Here is a 21,704-nt window from a genome sequence, read left to right on the forward strand (position 1 = left end):
AACTGTATGACTCTGAACAGGTTTTATAAGTTGTTTCAGACACTTAGAAGGAACAGAAACATCAAAATGTTGACATTATGACATAAAAGTAAGTATATAAAAGTATAGAAATGTGTGTTGTATTAACAATGGATCAAACGGTTAGGTCCATGCCAGTGAAAAGCCAAGCCGCCGTGTTCACAACATGCAAACATGTTTTAATGCAAAGGGAATGAACTATATGAACCCTAGGGATCCAACGACCAGAATGTGCTGCTCTGAGACATTGGACATGAAGCTTGTTCTGCTTCCACCAAGTAGCCAAAACATCAGTGAATGCAGCTTTAAGATATTTAATCTGCAGATAAGTTGCCCAAATGAGTGAGCCCCTTTCCTCAGGTTCGTCACACGAGTCCATTTCTTTTTGAAGATGGAGAGAAGTTTAAAAAAAAAATACTATGCAGCTGTTTACTGCCTCAGAGATCAAAGAACCAGCACTAAGTGATATTCAGGCTACTGACCACAGTAACAGTGATTCATGAGACAGGAAGTGATGTCACAGGCCCTCGCCGAGAGGCAGGAAGAGGTATTTTTAGTGGCATCCTGATCAAGTTTCCCTGCAGTCAGTGCTGGAGGTGGCAATCAGCCCCTGCAATCAATTCAAGCACATGCACACGCACACACACACACACACACACACACACACACACACACACACACACACACACACACACAAAGCAGGGATGCATTCACATGACCTTGAAAAGAAAATCAGCATCTCATTTCTCCTCCTACAGAAATCAGTGTGTCTGTTGTGGGGGGATGGGGAGTGGAAAATAAGACGATGAGACAGTTGCATACATAGCTGACCGTCGTGCTACTGCACACACACACACACACACACACACACACACACACACACACACACACACACCATGCAGTTTTCCACCCATGCCTCACTGCCCTGTTTCTCTTGACTGACCTATATCTTTCTGTCGGCTGCAGGCATCATGGCCACACACACACACACACTCACACACACACACACACACACACACACACACACACACACACACACACACACACACACAGAATCACACACACAGAATCACACACACTTCGTAATGTGTTAAACAGAGGGAGAAGCTATGAAGTTGCTCTGCTGATCTTGGCTCAAATGCTCTGCTGTCACCATGACAATGAGGGGGTGGAGGAGCTGGAGGCGCCCCCAAAGCACACACGCACACACACATGCTGACCTATGACCCGACCGCTGTGTGGAGAACAGAGGCGAAGGAGAGGAGGGGAGTGTGTGGTGTTCCCCAGTGGCTCCAGCTTCCAGCTCTTTGTTGGTGGAGAGGAGGCCCTCGATAGGGCTGCAGCTGTGCGCACACACACACACACACAAACACACACATACATACACACACACACACACACACACACACACACACACACACACACACACACACACACACACACACACTTACACACACACACAACGGGCAAACACACACATTCCTCAGTGATTTCAAGAAACCCCAGCACACACAGCTCCCTCACTCATACAGCCAATTCACACGTTTAACACATTTATATATGGCTCAAGTGTAAATAAAATAATAATAATAATGTTGGAATTAAATATATATAGCAATGTTCAAATAAATGGATGACGAATGTAGCTCACACCGCTTCACAAGGAGGAGAAAACAGTGATACAGAGACGAGAGGCTGCACTTAAGCTAACACCAACATGCTAAAATGCTCACAATGAGAACATTAGCATGCAGATGTTTTTCAGGTATGTTTGCCATGTTCACCATCTTGGTTTAGAGTGTTAGCATGCTAACATTTGCTGATTTGATAATTTTTACTCAGTACAGTTGAAGCTACAGCCGTAGCTTGGAAATATATATTATGAGATGAAAGAACTCTGTTTCACTGTGTGAAATCAAAGCAGCTCTGATCTGATTTGTTCTTCTTGAGTCATATCCTCTGGCCTTTGTGCCAAAGCTACTTCTGCATTGTCTTCTTTAAGCTTTAGAGGCTTATTTCTCATAGATTTATTGACAGCTGGTAGGGCTCAACTCTCACGGAGATTTTTGAGCTTTAACAGGTGACTCTATCCTGCTACAGCTGATTTTGACTCATATGTTTCATCCTGATTGACAGATCAGTGGTGTCAAGAATTTAAACCAGATGAAAAATAGATCATCTTTCCGTCAGTGGTCGGCTTTAAAGAACCCTTCTGGTTCGCTGCCAAAACTCTGTTCTGTTTCTGAGGAAACATGATCCTAACAGCCAGACAAAGAATCACTTGAATTTCATGTTTTTGTAGAAACAACGAGAGATTTGTGCCACGATGTCTGATGTCCTCACTCACTTACAGCACCGTCTCAACTGAAACACACACACACACACTGACGCAGGCTTTGTCAGCCGGTGGATGCCAGCCATTTAGTCTGTCAATGGTGCTGTAGAATGTAGGTTAATGCAGGAGAGATGACGCGTGTTTTTCATAATCGTTGTGCTGTGTATCTCCACCCTGAACCAGCCAAAGCTCCTAACGTGTCACTGTGAATCTGATCGAAGATGACCCAACATGAGACACATTGACCAAGGGCACTGCGGACACATTTGCATGCACACACACACCATCGTCACACAATACTTTCTATGACTGCCAAAGGGAATATGGGTCAGATGCATCTTTGTGGCACATCTCTCCAGTTTGTGAGTGATGACTAACGATCTGTCACAATGTCCCCACAGCGAGGAGGAGGAGAGAATGAGGAAATTAAGGCTGTTAAATGAATCACACTCAGACATGGACTTTCCATACAAATCCCCCAAAAAAAGAAAAAATCTGGATGTTGGTTGGCCCATATTTTCCAGACTCATCCGGACTGATGTGTCCTGATTGGTGGACGTCGTAATGCAGCGGTGGAAAGGACGCTCTGATTGGCTCCGGCTCAGAGGTGTGTGTGAGACGAGGCTGCCGATTGGTCAGCTTTGTGTCGTCTGACGCAGTGCTGCAGTGCTGCGCCGTCTGCAGGTGTTGTGTTGTGAGTGTGGCAAAGTGTGTCAGCGTGTCAGTGTTTGTGTGCGTATGTGTGTGTGTGCTTGCTGCAGCAGACTGCCTGCCCTTCATCAACCAACAGATTTGAGGCTGGTCTCCATAGCAACCATCCTCAAAGCTGGGCTTGTGAACAAAGATAGCTTCCCTCTCGTCCTCCTCGATTCCTTTTGACCAGCAGTGTGTGACTCCTGTGGCGAGCTCTCTCCGGGGACTTGTGTGCATGTGTGTGTGTGTGTGTGTGTGTGTGTGTGTGTGTGTGTGTGTGTGCACGCACTTTAAGAGATGCACAAGAGACTGTGTGCGTGTGTGTGTTTGGATGAAGTGTGGTGTAATGACCAGTAATCTCATATCAGGGTCTCTTTAAGAGATGCATAATCAGAGAATGGGAGACTGTGTGTGTGTGTGTGTGTGTGTGTGTGTGTGTGTGTGTGTGTGTGTGTGTGTGTGGGTCATGACAGAGCGCCTCCCTTAAAACACAAATTTTACATTTGCAACAATGGAGGCGCCCATCTGGTGGAAAAGATAAACGAAGAATGAGGAGTTATGCACCACACTCTCACACACACACACACACACACACACACACACACACACACTATATCATACTACAGTGTTATCTCTTCAGCGGTTGTTGCAGCGTGTGTCAATAGTTTCCCTCACTTTTGACAGTTCATCTGTGACGCACAATCCATAGAAACCACCGATGACGCCGCTCAGCTGTTCACTGTATGTACAGTACTTACATAGACAAAGTTCCGCACTAAGCTGAAGGTAACAGCCTCCAGCGGCACGCACCACCGACCTGAAGGCAGCCACCATGACTGCTGAACGTCGGGCCGTATGAACGGGGATTTTGTTTGAAAAAAAAAAAGTGAACAAACACTCAGTTACTAAGTCCAAGTGATTCGTGATTTAGTGGCGATTCAGTTGACGTCCTCTGCTGCCTTTAAGCTGCTCATGATTTCAGCTCATATGACCAAATAAAGATTATTACGAGATCAATTGTACTTTTTACGGTTTACATTCATTTCAGTCAGAAAGTTGGAGGCTTAAGAAGATGCACAGTCAATCACACAGTTTCCACATAAAGACGTCAGCTTCTCTTCCTGTTCGATACAAACATTTAACAAACACCTGCTAGTTTAGGGATATTGAGATATACTGTATATCCAAAAATAGATACGTGAAGAGGATTTGGATAATGAGGCCGACGTTTCCTGACCAGTAAATAAATCCCCAGTGGAGCGCCTGTGAGTGTTGACTGTCTGTTAATCCCAAAAACAAACCTGAATCAACGACTTATGTGAATCCTCTTATTCTGTGCTGCAGTTGGCTCAGAATGATGTGAGGAGTTTGCAGAGAAAGCTTATCGATGCTGCTGTGAAAGACATGCCGTCAATCAATTCATAATAATTGACTCCTCCCATTTTAGGAGCGTACAGCGGCTAGTACCTTATGTACTTGAGAGTTTTATTTTGTTGTATTTGTGTTTTAGATCAAGAAGAAATGTAAAGCAGGCATGTATAGATCTCCAATATCTGCACCCGTTAACATGACATTTAATGCTCTGGATGATTTAGAGTTGGATATTTCTGACCGCACCTGAAGGCAGCGTTACATCAGCTCTGCCACACAGTGCCAAAAAAACATCTGCTTCTTCAAATTCAGTCAACAAAACCAGGGATACAAAGGCTGCTTGTGTGGAAGCTTTGGAGAAATAGATCCTCAAGTTAGGAGACCGAAGCACTAAACAGGAATGTGTTGCTCAGTTTGAACTCAGACCACAAAGACCTTTTAGGCTGAATGTTGTCCTTCTTTGTACTGTAAACTCATTTTCAAAATCAGTTTTGCAACTCGGCTATGAGATAGAATAAATATTGTGAAACAGGAACAAGCAAAAATGCATCAGAACAAGTCTGGTGATTTTATTACCGCGTGATCCTGGAGCTGAGATTACAGTGAAATGAGATTTGTTTGAAGATGTTCTGTCTGGAGATTGGATTTACGCAGACTGCAGGAGAGAAAGACACATTACCTTTGATCAGATTACATTTCTGGGTCAGATTACTACAAACCCACCTGCATGCAGAAACACACTGAAGTGTTTTGATGCACACTGGTTATTTGTGTGAGAAAGACAATTACTTCTGCTTCATTTTCCTGTCAATCTCAACTGTCCGGATCGAGCAGAGAAGCAATAAGACAGAATGTTAGTGAGGAGACTGCTCAGGTCAAACACACCAAATGAAGATGCCATTCAAACACCAAGGTCTAAGGTCAGGGTGAGCCACAGAGCCGGTGTGGATTCAGTGTTTGGCTTGAGGACATCTGCTGAACTCGAGTCCTGTGACTAAAGTCTGGTCTTTAACTCACACACCAACACGTGCAAGACCAACCTCTGATCCGAGATCTGCTCATCTTAGAGACTTTGCTCTGCATAAATGATGTGTGGGCTTTAGAGGAGGCGGAGGACTCAACCACCACTCTCACCATCTCATCGCTCACTTTGCCTACAGACACTCAGCTGAGCAGCATCCGTGCTGAAGGAAGTAACGACACTCGTGTAGTGTCACCGGGAGAGAAATGAGGTATGAACCGCCGTGTGTGTGTGTTTTGATCAAAAGAGACTAAGTGTGCAGCTGCTGCTGATATGATGACCCCCCCCCACCCCACGCCTCATACACTTGTGTGTGTGTGTGTGTGTGTGTGTGTGCATGCTCATGCACACGCACAGAGAAGACGACCAGTGTGATCTGTTTGGCCTCTTTGTTTATGGAGCCGGGCCTTTCCTGCCCTCTGATGTGCGTGCTCGAGCCATGAATAGAGCTTTGTGTGTGGATGTCGTCATGATTCAAATGCTGAGTCCGTCTGATCAGTGTGTCCGAGAGAGAGAGAGAGAGAGAGAGAGAGAGAGAGAGAGAGAGAGAGAGAGAGAGAGAGAGGGAAAGAGAGAGAGAAAGGGAGGGAGAGAGAGAGAGAGGGAGAGAGAGGGAGGGAGAGAGGGAGGGAGAGAGGGAGGGAGAGAGAGAGGGAGGGAGAGAGACAGACAGACAGACAGAGAGAGAGAGACAGAGAGAGAGAGAGGGAGAGAGAGAGAGAGGGAGGGAGAGAGAGACAGAGAGAGAGGGAGGGAGAGAGAGGGAGGGAGAGAGAGACAGAGAGAGAGACCGAGAGAGAGAGGGAGAGAGAGAGAAATGGTGATATGATGTTATCAGTCGGTGACAAACAGATCCCCTGTGTGGTATCATTACTTTTTGGAGTTTATTTGCAGCCGTTCATCACATTCACAGATATTTGACTAATATGGCTGAAGCACAGACTAACATGGAGCGTAGCGACAGGAGAAGAGTTGTGACGGAGAAGCTTTTGAATGAGAAGCGACACATCAGCAGAAGAAAAGAGAAATAAAAGTCCAGTTCAGCTCCCAGATTTCTGTCCATCTGAGGGGGCGGGGCCATCCGCGCAACGTCACTGATGGTTATATAGGCTGCAGCTGTGGCGGCGGGCCCGCGCTGCTGAGACAGGCAGAGCACTGAGGACCGGTGGCGCGCGCTCATAGACTCCCCTCTCAGCCACTCACACCCCAAACAAAGAGAAGCACGCGAGGCAGCACAGCATCCCACCCTTTCAGCCGCGAGCTCACCAGCAGAACCGCCCCCCCCCTTCATCCCTCTTTAGACAGAACCGGTCCGGTCCGAGGCTCGAGAGCACAGAACCGACGATGACAACTAACGGCGCGTCTAACGGAACCAGCGACATGCTGCAGATCCAGTTCGGTCTGATCAACTGCGGGAACAAGTACCTAACGGCGGAGACCTTCGGCTTCAAAATCAACGCGTGCGCCTCGTCCATGAAGAAGAAGCAGATCTGGACCCTGGAGCAGAGCGGCGACGACTCCAGCGGCAACGTGTTCCACCTCAAGTCACATCTGGGCCGGTACATCGCCGCCGACAAGGACGGGAACGTCACCGGAGAGAGCGAGACCCCGGGCCCTGAGTGCCGGTTCGTCATCACCGCCCACGACGACGGCCGCTGGTCCCTGCAGTCCGAGCCGCACGGCCGCTACCTGGGCGGCACCGAGGACCGGATCATCTGCTTCGCCCAGACCGCCTCCGTGGCTGAGAAATGGAGCGTGCACATCGCCATGCACCCGCAGGTGAACATCTTCAGCATGACGCGCAAGCGGTACGCGCACCTGAGCGGCAAGGCGGAGGAGATCGCCATCGACCGGGACGTGCCGTGGGGGGTGGACTCCATGATCACGCTGGTGTTCCGCGAGCAGCGCTACCACCTGCAGACCTCCGACAACCGCTTCCTGAGGAACGACGGCGCGCTGGTCGCCACCGCGGACAAGAGCACGGGCTACACGCTGGAGTTCCGCTCCGGCAAGGTGGCGTTCAGGGACTGTAGCGGCAAGTACCTCGCGCCCTCCGGGCCCTCCGGCACCATGAAGTCCGGCAAGAGCGCGCGCGTGGGCAAGGACGAGCTGTTCGTGCTGGAGCAGAGCCACCCGCAGGTCGTGCTCACCGCCGCCAACGAGAGGAACGTCTCCACCCGGCAAGGTGGGTGTAGTTCGTGTGTGGGTGTAGTGTGTGTGTTGTAGGCCTGGTGGTCCTATGGGTGGTCCTATGGGTGACCCCCCCCCCCCCCCCCCCCCTTGTGTGAGAGTGTGTTGGTATCTCATCCCCTGGCTGAGGAAGGGTTAAAGTGATGGAATGTCAGACTGCATCCCCCTGCAACACACACACACACACACACACACACACACACACACACACACACACACACACACACACACACACACAGGATATGGGCATGTTAACGACCTACATGTTCACACACTACACCAGCCTGTGTCTGTATTTACACACGCTCAACAATGGCTTGTTTGACCAGAGGCCACATCCCTACATGTACCAGCACATCCTTAAAAACACCAAAGGCTTGTAATCGGTCGAAGTGCAACCCACTGGAATTAAAATAGGAGCTGATAGAGGCACACTGAGTACTGTGCATGTTAGCTGTATGTGTTTTCAGTGAATTTTACAGACCGGCGACATGAAAAGAGTGATAACAAAGAAGTGCACGGAGACCTCGGCCCTGTGAACACACACTCGGCATCGTGTGCTCGTGTGCCATCATTCAAATGTAAAACAGCCTGAAACTGGCACAAAGCAGAACGGCTCCAGTCAGAGGAGGGGAAGGATGCATTGTGAATGCCTTAAAAAAACAGTAAAATGTTACTAAAATTATATGTAAAATCCTTTAATCCAGATGCTTTATAAGAATAGATACTTGGCTGCTTTAAAATAGTATTTTGAAGTGTGCATTTCCCTGCTCTCACTCGATTTAAAATGCAAAACCTTAGTCATACATACCAAACAGAATGTCTATAATCACTTTCAGTGGCACAGCCATGATGGCATGGCAACCCCAAATCCTCAGGGTCCTCTGAACCCTTCAGACACATTCATGGTTCCTCATATAGTTCAGATATTAACTGGTTAATAGTGTGTGTGTGTGTGTGTGTGTGTGTGTGTGTGTGTGTGTGTGTGTGTGCTAATTTTCTCCATGTGTGTCTGGTTGTCAGCTGTCAGAGTGGGCAGAGATACAAGCTTGTCCCTCCACCTCCTTCTTTCCTTCCTTTTCTTCCCTCCTAACTTTTTCCATATCTTCCTCGCCCTCACCTCCTTTCACCTTCGCTCACTTTGCCTCCCTTCTTTAAAACATTCTTCTTTTTTTTTCCATCTCTTTCGTCATTTCCTAATGCTGTCTCCTGTCCCCTCCTCTCTTATGTCTCCTCCCCCACTCCTCCACCCTTCAGCCCTGGCTGCTGCTGCTGCTGTGTACCGGTGGAATCAGTCATGTTGACGATTGAAAACAATCAAAAGCCCTTACATTATAGGTCCCAGTGATATTGTCTATCATGCTCTGAAAACGTCTTTGAGTGAGCACAGCTCTGACTGTTGGCTGCAATGCATGATGGGAATAATACACACTGATGCTCTCTAAATCTATGTTGAGTGTCTGGTGAAGGTTTAGTGGTTCTGCCTCCTCTTTTCACAAAGTATGAATCTTCTCTCCCTTTTTCTGCCCTCTGTCACACCCCGAGCATGGTTTTGTTCTGCCTCCCAGCTTTATTTACTTGTTGACGGGGCATTCGTCCACATGTCTCTCCATCAGCTGTTACTCCTTATTCCCCACACGCTCAGTCTCAGACACAAAATGGAGGCCAGTCTTGAAGCTGGAGGTTGAATAACGAGGGTCAAACCAATGAAAACGTTACAAATGCTGCCGATTATAAAATCGGATCCGTTTGAATTATACGATGACGTTCTCTGTACTGAGAGCATGAACTTCACTTTTAATAACACCCCAGTGAAATATTAGATTTCTGCCTGTGGGACGTTTTGCCAAAATCAGATTATGACTCGAGTGCCACGGCAACATCCTGATACGTAATACGAGCAATCTGTTGCATGTGCAACCTTGTGTGTGTGCATGATACAAGCAGAACTTGTTAAGACATCAGGGCTGATGTGTTGACTTGAAATATCAGAGCTGGTGTAAGAACATGTTATGTGGGTGCACCACTAATCAGAGGTCAGTAACCGTATATGATGCCTTGCTCAAGGACACTTCCTCTCTACCACTCTGCAGCTCAAACCTGTTTAAAACGAGCCGGTCTGAATCTTTAGAGGAAGACCACGTTCTCCCGTCCAACAACTGGATCATTGTGATGTGGATTAAATGTTGAGGGGAATTAAACTGGCTCCAGATGTTTTTTTTCAAACCGACAGCTGCTCTAAAGCTATTTTTCTGGCAGACCTCAGCCAAGATGGCAGCTGAAGCTGGAGCCGGCTTTCACTAGCGGCCGTAGGTTTGTGGGTCAGTCCCTAAAGCTGCAAAAAGACTTTATTTGGAAGTTTACGCCTCTCTGACAGCTGGTGGTGTTCTCATTGACTTCACTGAACCTCTTCTGCGTCCCAACACCTCGACAATGAAGCTAGTAAATAAAAGGATATAAAATACAATCCTAACAGATGGGAAGGATTGCCAAACTCTGTAATAAGACCCATGTTGCATTTTCCTTTAAGTAGCTCTAATTGACAATATTAACATGCCTCATTTAACAACCTCAGTTTGGAGTCCATCTGACCTAATTTGGTTGTAATATGTGGAAACTCTTAAACTCGTCAGTGTATTTTATTTCTCTGTTGTTCCACCAACATCTGTCATCATTGAGTTTGAACTCTGACTCACTAAAAACTACAAAGGAGGCTTTTAATAAGCCAACATGTTCACATCACGTGTCATGTGATGCGATGCTATGAATTGGGATTCTGTTATGAATTTCAACCAAGACCTTTCAATTATTATGGTATTTATTGAAGCATGTAGGGAACATCGTGTGTGTGTGTGTGTGTGTGTGTGTGTGTGTGTGTGTGTGTGTGTGTGTGTGTGTGTGTGTGTGTGTGTGTGTGTGTGTGTGTGTGTGTGTGTGTGTGTGTGTGTGTGTGTGTGTGGAGAAATGAGTGTAATTTTCCCATAGATTCCACATTACATCACTCCTCTTCTGCTGTTCCCACACTAGTCATTAGTCTGACTCTGAGCTGTTGCTCGTTTCCTCACCATTACATCCTCACTCCTCATCCTGGAACATGGATGGTCACAAACTCCCTGAGAGACTGTAACGGCCCTCATGTGGCCCCAGACACAATTATCAGTCCGTTAGCCTGCAGCTCAACGGCCTTTTAAGTGGCCTGTTCTGCCCCTAAAAGTGAGAGTGAGGCCTGAGCGTCGGTTAGTCAGTTAAAGGATGAGAGGCCATCGTAGATCCTGTCGGCTGCTGGTGTGACCGCTGAGTGCTGACTGCTCTTGGTAAACGAGGGTCCTCTCTGCCTCTGCATGCACAGAAGCAACGGGGAGGAGATGAAAATCCTGTGGTGACGAAAACTAGGTGCTTTAGTTTTTAATTGCTGTATTAGTTAAATCTAAATATCTCTATATCCTGTTAGTCAGAACTGGAACCAGACAACACTGTCTTGGTGCGTTCGCTTGCATGTGCACAGGCGTCGTTTTAGAGACGATGGCGGCAAAGCAAATTCCAATTCTTGACTGGGGGGTGAAAGGTTCTACTAACTTGTCAAACGAATGTGTTAATTTATTCAACAACCAAATGAACCTGGACGAATAAACAAGATGGGGAATTTATGAAGTCTTGGAAAGTGAAGAGACCCGGGCATCTTTGAGCTAGACGGGAAATGTTCAACATATGTGAAATGTATACACGTCACATTTTCATTATTAAGCTGACGTATAACTGCATAGTTTCTCAATTACTCAAAATATCAGCTGATTTAGAAATGGCAACCGTACGTTCAGTTTCGGCAACCAAAAGCTGATCCCTAGTTGCCAATCTGGCAACCACTTTTAGAAGTTAGTGGCTAGAACGGGCTGCTGGCTGTAGCTTGAACAGTAAAGAGAATGAGATAATTTCCCGAAATGTCAAACTACTCTTTAACAACTGACCTTTGCAAGTTTCAGTTAAAACAACCGCTATTTGTTCAGATTACTGCTGGAAACCGTGTGTGTGTGTGTGTGTGTGTGTGTGTGTGTGTGTGTGTGTGTGTGTGTGTGTGTGTGTGTGTGTGTGTGTGTGTGTGTGTGTGTGTGTGTGTGTGTGTGTGTGTGTGTGGTGAGAGCAGGAGACAGAAACTGAGGATTCAGCCCTGACACCCTCTCTGTGTCCTTCACCCCCCCGCTGGCAGGAAATGAGATGCTCGACCTTGGCTGGTGTGTGTGTGTGTGTGTGTGTTAATCCCTGCAGGGTAGAGGGCGACGATTTGCTCCATCAACACACACATTCACCCAAGAGGGACGCAATCAGTCCATGCATCCTTGGTAATGTTGACTGTCTGCGACAGCATGTGCATGTTGATGCTTTAATGTGTTTATAGGCCCTCAGAGTGTGTGTGTGTGTGTGTGTGTGTGTTGGGAGCGTGCCAGGGGAGCTGCCTCATGTCGACAGCACCGTGGAGCCTCTCCTCCTTAATGTCGTCTACTTTATTATAGGTTAGACTTCAGTGTGTCGCTCTGGGTGTGTCTCCACATTATTCTCCTCTAACTCACAGTCCAACTGTTCTTCAGTCCAGTTTTTGTGTTTGCTACACACTGAACACAGAATGAGGTTGAAATCAATTTACCAAAAGATTTGGGGCATCCTCGGGCACAATACTGTATCTCACATGTCTGACCCCATTATTTATTTTTTGCATTTTGTTGGAGGAAGTGGGAGTATTACAGTGGTGTGTGTGTGTGTGTGTGTGTGTGTGTGTGTGTGTGTGTGTGTGTGTGTGTGTGTGTGTGTGTGTGTGTGTGTGTGTGTGTGTGTGTGTGTGTGTGTGTGTGTGTGTGTGTGTGTGTGTGTGTGTGTGTGTGTGTGTGTGTGTGTGTGGAGATCAGAACAAAGGCTGATGATCTGTCTCCCTGTTTGTGCCCCAGCTGGTCGCCTCCTCAGTCCGGCCTGCTGAACAATAGGACAGACACACACACAACTGCACTTGATACAATCGCGTCCGTTCACAGCAGGCCTCCAATACTGCCTCACAGTAACAGAGGCCAACAATCTGTGCCTACCGCCATCAGGCAGAATGTGGTGGGTGGGGTGGACAGAAAGATAGAGGGCTTGTTTTGCGAGCGTGTGTGTGTGTGTGTGTGTTGGGCTCTGTTTGGTGTGGTTAGGGTGGATTCTGGATGTGTGGTCACTTCTTCTGATGTGGTTTTCTGAAGAGGGATGCTGAGCGTGTGTGTGTAAGTGACCCTCTTCCCTCTGCCTCCGTTAACCCTGTGAGCTGCTCAAAGTGATCATCATGGACATATCTAGGCAACACACACACACACACACACACACACACACACACACACACACACACACACACACACACACACACACACACACACACACACACACACACACACACACACACAACCTGACAGGCAGCCTTGGTCTCTGGGTCACTGAGGCTCTACAGGCCTTGGGGTGAGTGTTTTGTCTCCGTCAGTCTTGTATTTTCATGTTGTGTGTACCCGCCAGTGTTTTTCTTGTGTGTGTGTGTGTGTGTGTGTGTGTGTGTGTGTGTGTGTGTGTGTGTGTGTGTGTGTGTGTGTGTGTGTGTGTGTGTGTGTGTGTGTGTGTGTGTGTGGATCAGACGCTAAGCCTTTGACTGAAGTGGAAAGAGACGAACACTTCCTCCTATCCACCGACAGACTAGTCAAATATCGTCCTAAATTCTTCAAAACATTCAGGCATGTAAATGGTGTTGACATGTTGAGTAAAAGCCTCTTTGACAGCACTAAAAAGACTCACTCACATGAATTCAAATAAAATAATTTTTGTGGAATAGTTTATTCAAACCAGCTCGGTGGAGGAAACGGTGATAATCACTTCACAGTACAGCATGTAAAACGTGTCTTTTGTTAGTTTCCTGGTTTATTTTCATATAGTGAAATGTTTTTTTTCCCTTCATCTCATGTAAGAGAAACGTCAGGATGATAACTGACTTCATTGTGTGTGTGTGTGTGTGTGTGTGTGTGTGTGTGTGTGTGTGTGTGTGTGTGTGTTCCAAAAGGATAAAGATTGATACTCTCTAATGTCTGTACGATGATAATAATAAGCTCCGACCAGCAGCCAGTTAGCTTAGCATAAAGAGTAAATACGATAAAAATGTAATGATTCCTCTAATAGATTCTATTAATATTGTACAATACTGTACGTTTTTCTTCAAATCTTAATTTCTGAGTCAAACTGGTTGATTAATAGACTGCTAACATCTAAAGAACGGATCCTTTAATTACAGGTTTAGAATCATGAATAGAACATCAGAGCTTATTGTTCCTCAGACTTTATGTAGCATTAAGGATTAAAGTAACTTGAGGCGTGGGTGAGTCAGTGGAGGTGTAACATCATCAGATGTTTACTCTCCGTCCTCCACAGCAGTAAACGTCTCCGGTGCTTCTGTTCTGAGTGGACGTGTTGGACGATTAGAGGAGAGTTCAGTTATGTGACTGATGACCCTCTTTTCTCCTCATTTGTCCTCCTCTGCTCCTCTAATGCGTTCCTCTAGTCTAAACGCTCCTTGTCTGCTGCAGCTTAACTTACATTTCATCTTGTTTCACTCCCCCTCCGCACCATGTGGTTCTCATTATGGTCACTTATATTTTCCTTCTCGTGTGTGTGTGTGTGTGTGTGTGTGTGTGTGTGTGTTCATACGTGTGCAGCCCCACATATTTCTGCAGAAACTCAATCCTTCCACTGAGGCCGGCGTTAGTTGACTTTAGCGAACGCTCGACAGGAGAGAAGTTTTATGTTTTTCTTTCTTTTTCTTTTGGGACGAACACCTTGCGTAACACTTTTCTGTGACTGTGATCTTACTTTTAATATAAAGCACATCTTTGGCTTGAGTTTGAGATGAACAGTGTACAGCTTGTATTGAGACACCATGTGTTGGGAAGGATGTTGTGAAACTATTGTGTGACTCTCTGAACGTTATCGGACTGGAGAGCAGGGCTGAACTTTATGTTTACATTTGTTAAAAACAAGGCCCTCCTCAGAGTCTTTCATATTTACTTTGGACCTTCATTTGATTTAGAAAAACACTGCAACAAACAACATGTTAAACATGTCGACGCTATCTCTGTTGGTACAAATGTTTGATAACTTGCATTCATGTTTTTCACTGACATATTAGCACTAAGAGCAACCATTTCATAATATCTGAAAAAAAATGAAATCTGTAAACACTCCCTTGCTATCCTCCCAAAATTACACTGTTTTAAGCAAAAGTAAAAAGTCCCATCAGCTGAAAAATATCATAACCAAATAACCTGCTTCCAATTTTGACACACATGATGACATCGTTCATCATCTTGAGCATTTGAGGGCAGATTTTTTCTTTTAATGTATTCAACATTTGAGCCGGTCGTGAGGCTGTAGCAGAACAAGAGAACACTGGGGGAGGGAGTCACACATGAAGAGAGAGACGGACGGAGAACACATGAGCGCTGGTTTGTTTTCTCAAACACATCTTTCTTTCTTTCTCCCTCTGCACACATTTACACAGCAGTCCAACAGACAGTCCATGTTTCTCTCTATTCAGCCTCGAGCTATAAGTCCATCCACGCCATGACCTCATCATATACAATAGCACACTGTGTGTGTGTGTGTGTGTGTGTGTGTGTGTGTGTGTGTGTGTGTGTGTGTGTGTGTGTGTGTGTGTGTGTGTGTGTGTGTGTGTGTGTGTGTGTGTGTGTGTGTGTGTGTTACATCTGTATGTATCTGTGTATGTCTGCATTAGTTGATTCATGTTTGTTTACCTCTTTGTTGCTCTTAAGTGCTTTAGTGGGGTTGATGAGATTTTAATGAGGTCTGCTGTTCTGTATACATGCAGTCGGGTACACACACACACACACACACACACACACACACACACACACACACACACACACACACACACACACACACACACACACACAGGCCTCTTTGACTACAGATTTAGTATCATTAGCTCGAGCTGCAACTCACATTTGTAGCAATTATTTTCATTATTTAAAGATCTATTCATTCATTCATGGTCCATTAACTCCAATGAAAGAAGTGAGTGTAAACCCGGATTATGACCGATTCTTTCACTCCAAATTCACCAAATCATATCTCTACTAGCTTTCTAATTTTCGTAATGCAGAACACGACATTCACAACAATTCCAGATCAGGTGGAGAACAAGCGATGACAACAAGCACACGCAGAGCTGCTAGCATGTTGCTTAATAATAATCTAATTAATTGATTATCTAAATAGTTTAAGATTAATTTTCTGTTGACTGTTTCAGCTCTATCTGATGCCAGTGAAGATTATTGTGACCTTGTGTTTTTTTTCTGTGTTTAGTGATCGTCCACCATGACGTCTAATACTTTGAAGTGTGTGTGCGTGTGTGCGTGTGTGCGTGCGTGCGTGCGTAGCTGTGTGAAATCCTTCACTAATCCAAGCCCGTCTGATGTTGCTCATTTAGTATGTCTGATCCCGACCAGAGGATGTGTGTTTGGCATCTGGACTGTTAATGGTCATCCTCTGCGTCTATTTGCAGCCCTCACATGTGCGTTGAGCTAATGTCTGACCCACTAGCCTGTATTTTAACTAAATCCCTCCCTTCCAACTGTCTGACCCCTCTCAGGTATGGACCTGTCAGCCAATCAGGACGAGGAGGGCGACCAGGAAGTGTTCCAGGTGGAGATCTGTCGCGAAAACCGCAAGTGTGCGTTCCGCACCGCCGCTGGGAAATACTGGACCCTGACTGCTAACGGCGGCCTGCAGTGCACCGCCTCCAGCAAGTACGCATCACACACATCACCGCCATGTTGCACGTCTGAAACCTTACGACTCGCCACACCTGCTCCAATCTGTCCGCTCACTAACCTCTCAGCACCAGTGATTGTGTGTTAGAACCTGATACTGGGCCGTCACAGTCTGTAGTCCCCTCCCCAGTAATGTGAGCAGTGCTATGATGTGTGTGTGTGTGTGTGTGTGTGTGTGTGTGTGTGTGTGTGTGTGTGTGTGTGTGTGTGTGTGTGTGTGTGTGTGTGTGTGTGTGTGTGTGTGTGTGTGTGTGTGAGAGAGAGATTGGGGGTGGATGATGTGTGTGGGAGGTGAAGAGTGAGTGAACTCATCTCATGGTTGTGGGAGACTAAGTGCATGTGTGAGCAACATCAACCTGTAGAGGCCATTTTCTGTTGTGTGCAGCGCTCGGCCAGAGTGCTGGCTGTTAACCCCTGACCTCTGACCCCTCACCCTGTGCTCCCTGTGAGGCCCCGGACACATTCAGAAGTGGAAGCTTAGACTTTTACGACGTCCTTAAGCACTAAGTAGAGCACTTAGCTCCTTTTTTGTTGTTTAAAAAAAAAGGTCTTTTATTTGAAAGTCTGAGTGTCTTTAAAGATAGAAGCTGCAGATGTGCAGCAGTGAGAAACATACAGTATACAGAGGTGATACAGAGAACAACAAATACCTGATCCAGCATGAGATTAGTCAGAGGGCCATGTGTCCTGAGTTAACGCTCCATTTTTTAAAGATAAAACAGAGCAGAGCGCTCTGCAGGAAGTCTACCAAACTCCTCCATAACCTCACAGATTAGACCACAAACATCTTCTCTTTCACATTGTTCTCTTTCAGTGCCTTGAGGGAACATTTTGTAGAGTGTTTTAGGGCTTCTCTCATAAAAGATACAGGCCGTATGTGGCAGCTACCTGAGAAAATAAAACCCTGCTCTGTGCCAAGTGAAAGGATTAACAAGCTACTTGATTCAACTTACCCAACAACAACAAGAGGCGCTTATCCCTCTACCTTGAGCCGACCGATCCAATTACCCGGCAGTTACTTAAGTTCTGGATTAAACAGCTGGGTGTAGTTTTCTCAGGAAGGTTACACCCGACACTCACGCAAGTGTGCTACTGGATATCTACCTGCCGTGTCCATTTAATTATACTCCTCCTCTCCCGTGCCTCTACTTTCTCTCTGCAGGTCAGCTAACTGCTACTTTGACATTGAGTGGCGTGGGAAGAGGCTGACTCTCCGGGCCGCTAACGGGAAATACGTCGCTGCCAAGAAAAACGGCCAGCTAGCGGCCACCATCGACTCTGCCGGTCGGTGAGATTTGTTGATTCAGCCGCTCAGACAATGACTGACTAACTGATTTACCTTTCAGCAGTGGTGGGGGGGTTCAGTACAGTACAGTGCAGGAGTTAAATCACGGCTGAATGTTCCAGTTGATTCTGGGCCTCAAAGGCTCCAGAACAGAATGGAACCGTTTACTCTTTTGACATGTTGATGCTGAGTTTCTTTTTAAGTTAATCATTTAATTGGAAGCATCATGGGTGAACTCCTGTGCAGAGATTTAACGTGTTAATTAGTGATCTTTAGAAGACTTACATTTAATGGACAGATTGATGAGATTGGTATTTATCGTCTCATCAAACTCTCAGCTAAAAGGCAAATATACGTACAACTCAAAATTACTCAAACTACTCCTTAACAACACCAGCTCATACAGATGTTACGAACAGTTAATGTGAACACGGTGCACCGTTTGCGAGACTCGGGCATCACGTCAGCAATAAGAGGAGAAGACGAAGTGCTGGCTATGCTGGATCAAAGCTGAAGCTTTCACTTTGTGCTGCAGTTTCTGATGAGGGAGCCGTTTGCTAGCACAGCTCTTTTTAGGGCACTTTTGAAGCCAAGATGCTTTGCATACATTTTTAATGAGATGCATGAAAACTCTGCTCTCAGCTCAAAACTGAGCTGCAATACAGTGCTGGTAGTTTAATTATTAGGGCCGAAGTGTTGTATTTAAGTCACTAAGCATATAGTGAAATAATCTGTCGGTGTTGTTGCGTCTTCAGTCGTTTTTTTACACACGTTGTGCCCTTTCGTTTGTCTCCAGGCGAGTCCGAGGAGTTTCTCATGAAGCTGATTAACCGCCCGATCATCGTGCTGCGCGGGGACCACGGCTTCATCGGCTGCAGGAAGGTGACGGGACGCTGGACTCCAACCGCTCCTCCTACGACTACTTCACCCTGGAGTTCAGAGACGGAGCGTACAGCCTGCAAGGTCAGTTCAGGCGCTCAAACTATCGGCGTCTTGCTGAAGGACACGTTGGCTCTACTGTGGGACGTAAACCTGTGTGCAGCAGCATTACGGAGCCAGCAGAGAGGGACCTCCTGCAGGCATACAAGGGATTAAATCATTATGGATTTATGTTTGGGCCAAAAAGAGGGATTAGATTTGGATAATTTCCTCGCCTTCACATTACGCAATTCAAACAAAGCAATTTTAAGCCGCATCTTTTGTTGTTGGCTCCTCCTTTCTTTCACACAATTCCCCCCCCCCCCCCCCCCCCCCCCCCCCCCACACACACACACACACACACACACACACACACACACACACACACACACACACACTAATTTCCCTTTTTCCTGTCTCAAATCCATCTGCTCTCCTCCCTCAGACTCCACGGGTAAATACTGGATGATCGGTAACGAGCAGTCGGTGGTGAGCAGCAGCGACGCGCCCGTCGACTTCCTGTTTGAGTTCTGCGACTACAACAAGCTGGCGATCCGCCACGCCGCCGACAGCAAGTACCTCCGCGGGGACCACGCCGGCGTGCTGAAGGCCAACGCCGACGACCTGGAGACCGCCACGCTCTGGGAGTACTGAGGGAAGCTGATGAGTAAAGTGTGGCGACGCAGCACAACCCGTCCATACATCCCCCACTCCCCCTCCTCATATTATATCCTTATGACTTTATATGTTGATGAACTGCACAGAGAGAACAGGACGGATAGGAGACCCTCCTTTCCGTCCGTCTATCCCTCCATCTTTTTCCCAGCTCTGCTCTGCAGCGTCGACCTTTATCTGTTGCCATAGTTAGCGTGGGGCTGTGCACTTTTTTTCTGCTCCGATCTGGTTGGCTGCTCGACCTGTCACTCACTCTCTCCCTCCTCGCCTTAGGATTGGGCCGTCTCCCTCTCCCAGAGCAGAGCAGAGCCACGTTTTAAGAGCCCCCCCCCCCCCCCCCCTGTCTCTATTGTCTGTGTGAGCAGCACACGGTGGCAGTGTTTATGCTATCTGACCTGGTCTGCTAGATCTGCTTCTACCTGATCTAATCTCCCAAAAACAGATCCACCACCGGATAAAAATCTGCTTCAGCTGCTTCCTGTTAGCTGGACGCCCAACATGGAGACGGTGGGTCTGTTTTTGGAGCGTTTGCATCACGTAGACCAGGCCGAGTATGTTTGTGTTCATGAGCTGTGTGATGACTCTGTGATATAACTGGATCTGATGATAAAGAATATAGAAAATGATGTAACTTACGGGTTTAACCCCCCCCACGCCTAATCATCTCACCTGTAACATACTCTAATGTAACCCCCCGTTTCCTGTGTTGTTCTCTAGCTGTGTTCTCATTGGACCAAACAGGAAGTAGGAAGTTAAAACACCTACACCCCCCCCCCCCCCCCCCCCACGTGCTAAACCTATTGTCCTGAGAACAGTTTAAAGAAATTTAAAAATAGAAACGGTGCGGTCACTGTATGTTTACTGCACTCACTCGTCGTACTGGAAGAGAAGCAGCCCTCCCTGAAACAGTTGGATTTCTTTTTCTACGTCCAAGGCACAGACATTATCATGGGTACAGTAGGTAGTGACATGATTTATAGACCCTTTTTGAATCCTTCAACCAAACCTAGACCTCAGCCTTTATCTCGACCAAACCTTTGATACTGGATTAACAAACCGTCATCTCACACACACACACACACACACACACACACACACACAGAACTGAGAAAACTGGAACCTGGTGCTACTAACTCATAACATGTTAAGAAATGTTACGGTCGAGCATCTCGCACTGTCTGGACTAACAGATGGTGATTTTCGGCTGCGTCTCTGCACATGAAGGGGCTGAAAGAGTTCCCCTCAATAACCTTAATCTGCTGCTTCTTTAGTTTTACTTTCTGTTTACGTATCACAGTGAGATGTGACCAAATTGTTTTTGCTTTTGTTGGATTTTTTTTGCCGTTCCTGACTCGTCCTTTAAGGTCGGACGAGTTTAACTTAACTTTTTAAAAAGGCAAAGAAGCAGACTTTGAATTAGTTGTATTGTTTATCTGCTATGCAGCACAAAGCACTCTTTGGTTCCCGACCCTTCAGCTTTCTCCATAGCACACCGCAGCAGTGGTTTATGTCTACTTTTACAACACAGCAAACATTACCTTGGCGCTTGGCCCTAAACTATTGGGCTCTTCCACCCACCACCACCATCATCATCGTCATCATCATCAAGCATTCCTCTGTTGTGAAACCTACGTGTGGTTGTAGCCCCGTGGAATGATACATGATTGTAGCCAGCTCCTCAACAAGTCTGTCCAATTTTCCCTCTGAAGTTTCGATGAAGGGTTGAGAATGTCGAGAATAAAAGGAGCTGTTGTCTCCGTGGAGACCGAGGCTGAGACAAACGGATGTGGAAGAGTAAACATGTGGTAATGACTGTGCCTTACTCTCCAGTTTTTGGGCAGTAGGAAAATGAAAGATTTAAAAAAGAAAAAAAAAAAGAATCCACATCTTTGCTTTGTATAACTGGAACTTCTTTTTGTATTATTATTTTGTATCATTTTTTTGATATTGTGGATTAACCTCTCTTGTGCCATTGGTTCACCTGAAATCCAACGACCAATAAAACTGGGATTTGGAACGCTACTCGTCTTTTATTGTTTCTTTCCCTCTTTGCTTGATGATCGTTTCCTTTATTAAACTACCAAGTAGCCATTTTGTTGGCTGAAGTGAGAACTGTGACTAGCAGATATTATTAGCTGTAGCTAATTAAGATAACATTAGCTCCATGAGTTAAAATCTTTCGTCTCAAGCAGGCTTATTATTTTTAACTGTTCCCGTTTATAAAACGAGAACTCTTTAAAGAGCTCTTAAATATGTGCTTGATTGGTACACACACATTATATGGCACTAAAAGATTGAAGCTAAAGCTACATGTCCCAAACACAAAGTTAGCATCCTCACTACAGCTGATTA

At 46.3% G+C, this 21,704-nt stretch overlaps 1 protein-coding gene across 1 annotated transcript; it reads left to right on the forward strand.

The window, feature by feature from the left end:
• Positions 1–5,574: 5,574 nt before the first annotated feature.
• On the forward strand, positions 5,575–21,374 carry fscn1a (fascin actin-bundling protein 1a). Its single transcript, XM_068718764.1, is given in 7 exon segments — positions 5,575–5,649; positions 6,740–7,623; positions 16,294–16,450; positions 17,637–17,758; positions 18,556–18,642; positions 18,645–18,722; positions 19,123–21,374. Coding segments are annotated over 7 exon segments (1,542 nt in total). The 5' UTR covers positions 5,575–5,644; the 3' UTR covers positions 19,332–21,374.
• The last annotated feature ends 330 nt before the right edge of the window (positions 21,375–21,704 follow it).

The sequence above is a fragment of the Cebidichthys violaceus genome, unplaced genomic scaffold (assembly GCF_023349555.1).
Source record: "Cebidichthys violaceus isolate CVI_PGR_0920_01 unplaced genomic scaffold, fCebVio1.0.p SCAF_23, whole genome shotgun sequence".
NCBI lineage: Eukaryota > Metazoa > Chordata > Actinopteri > Perciformes > Stichaeidae > Cebidichthys > Cebidichthys violaceus.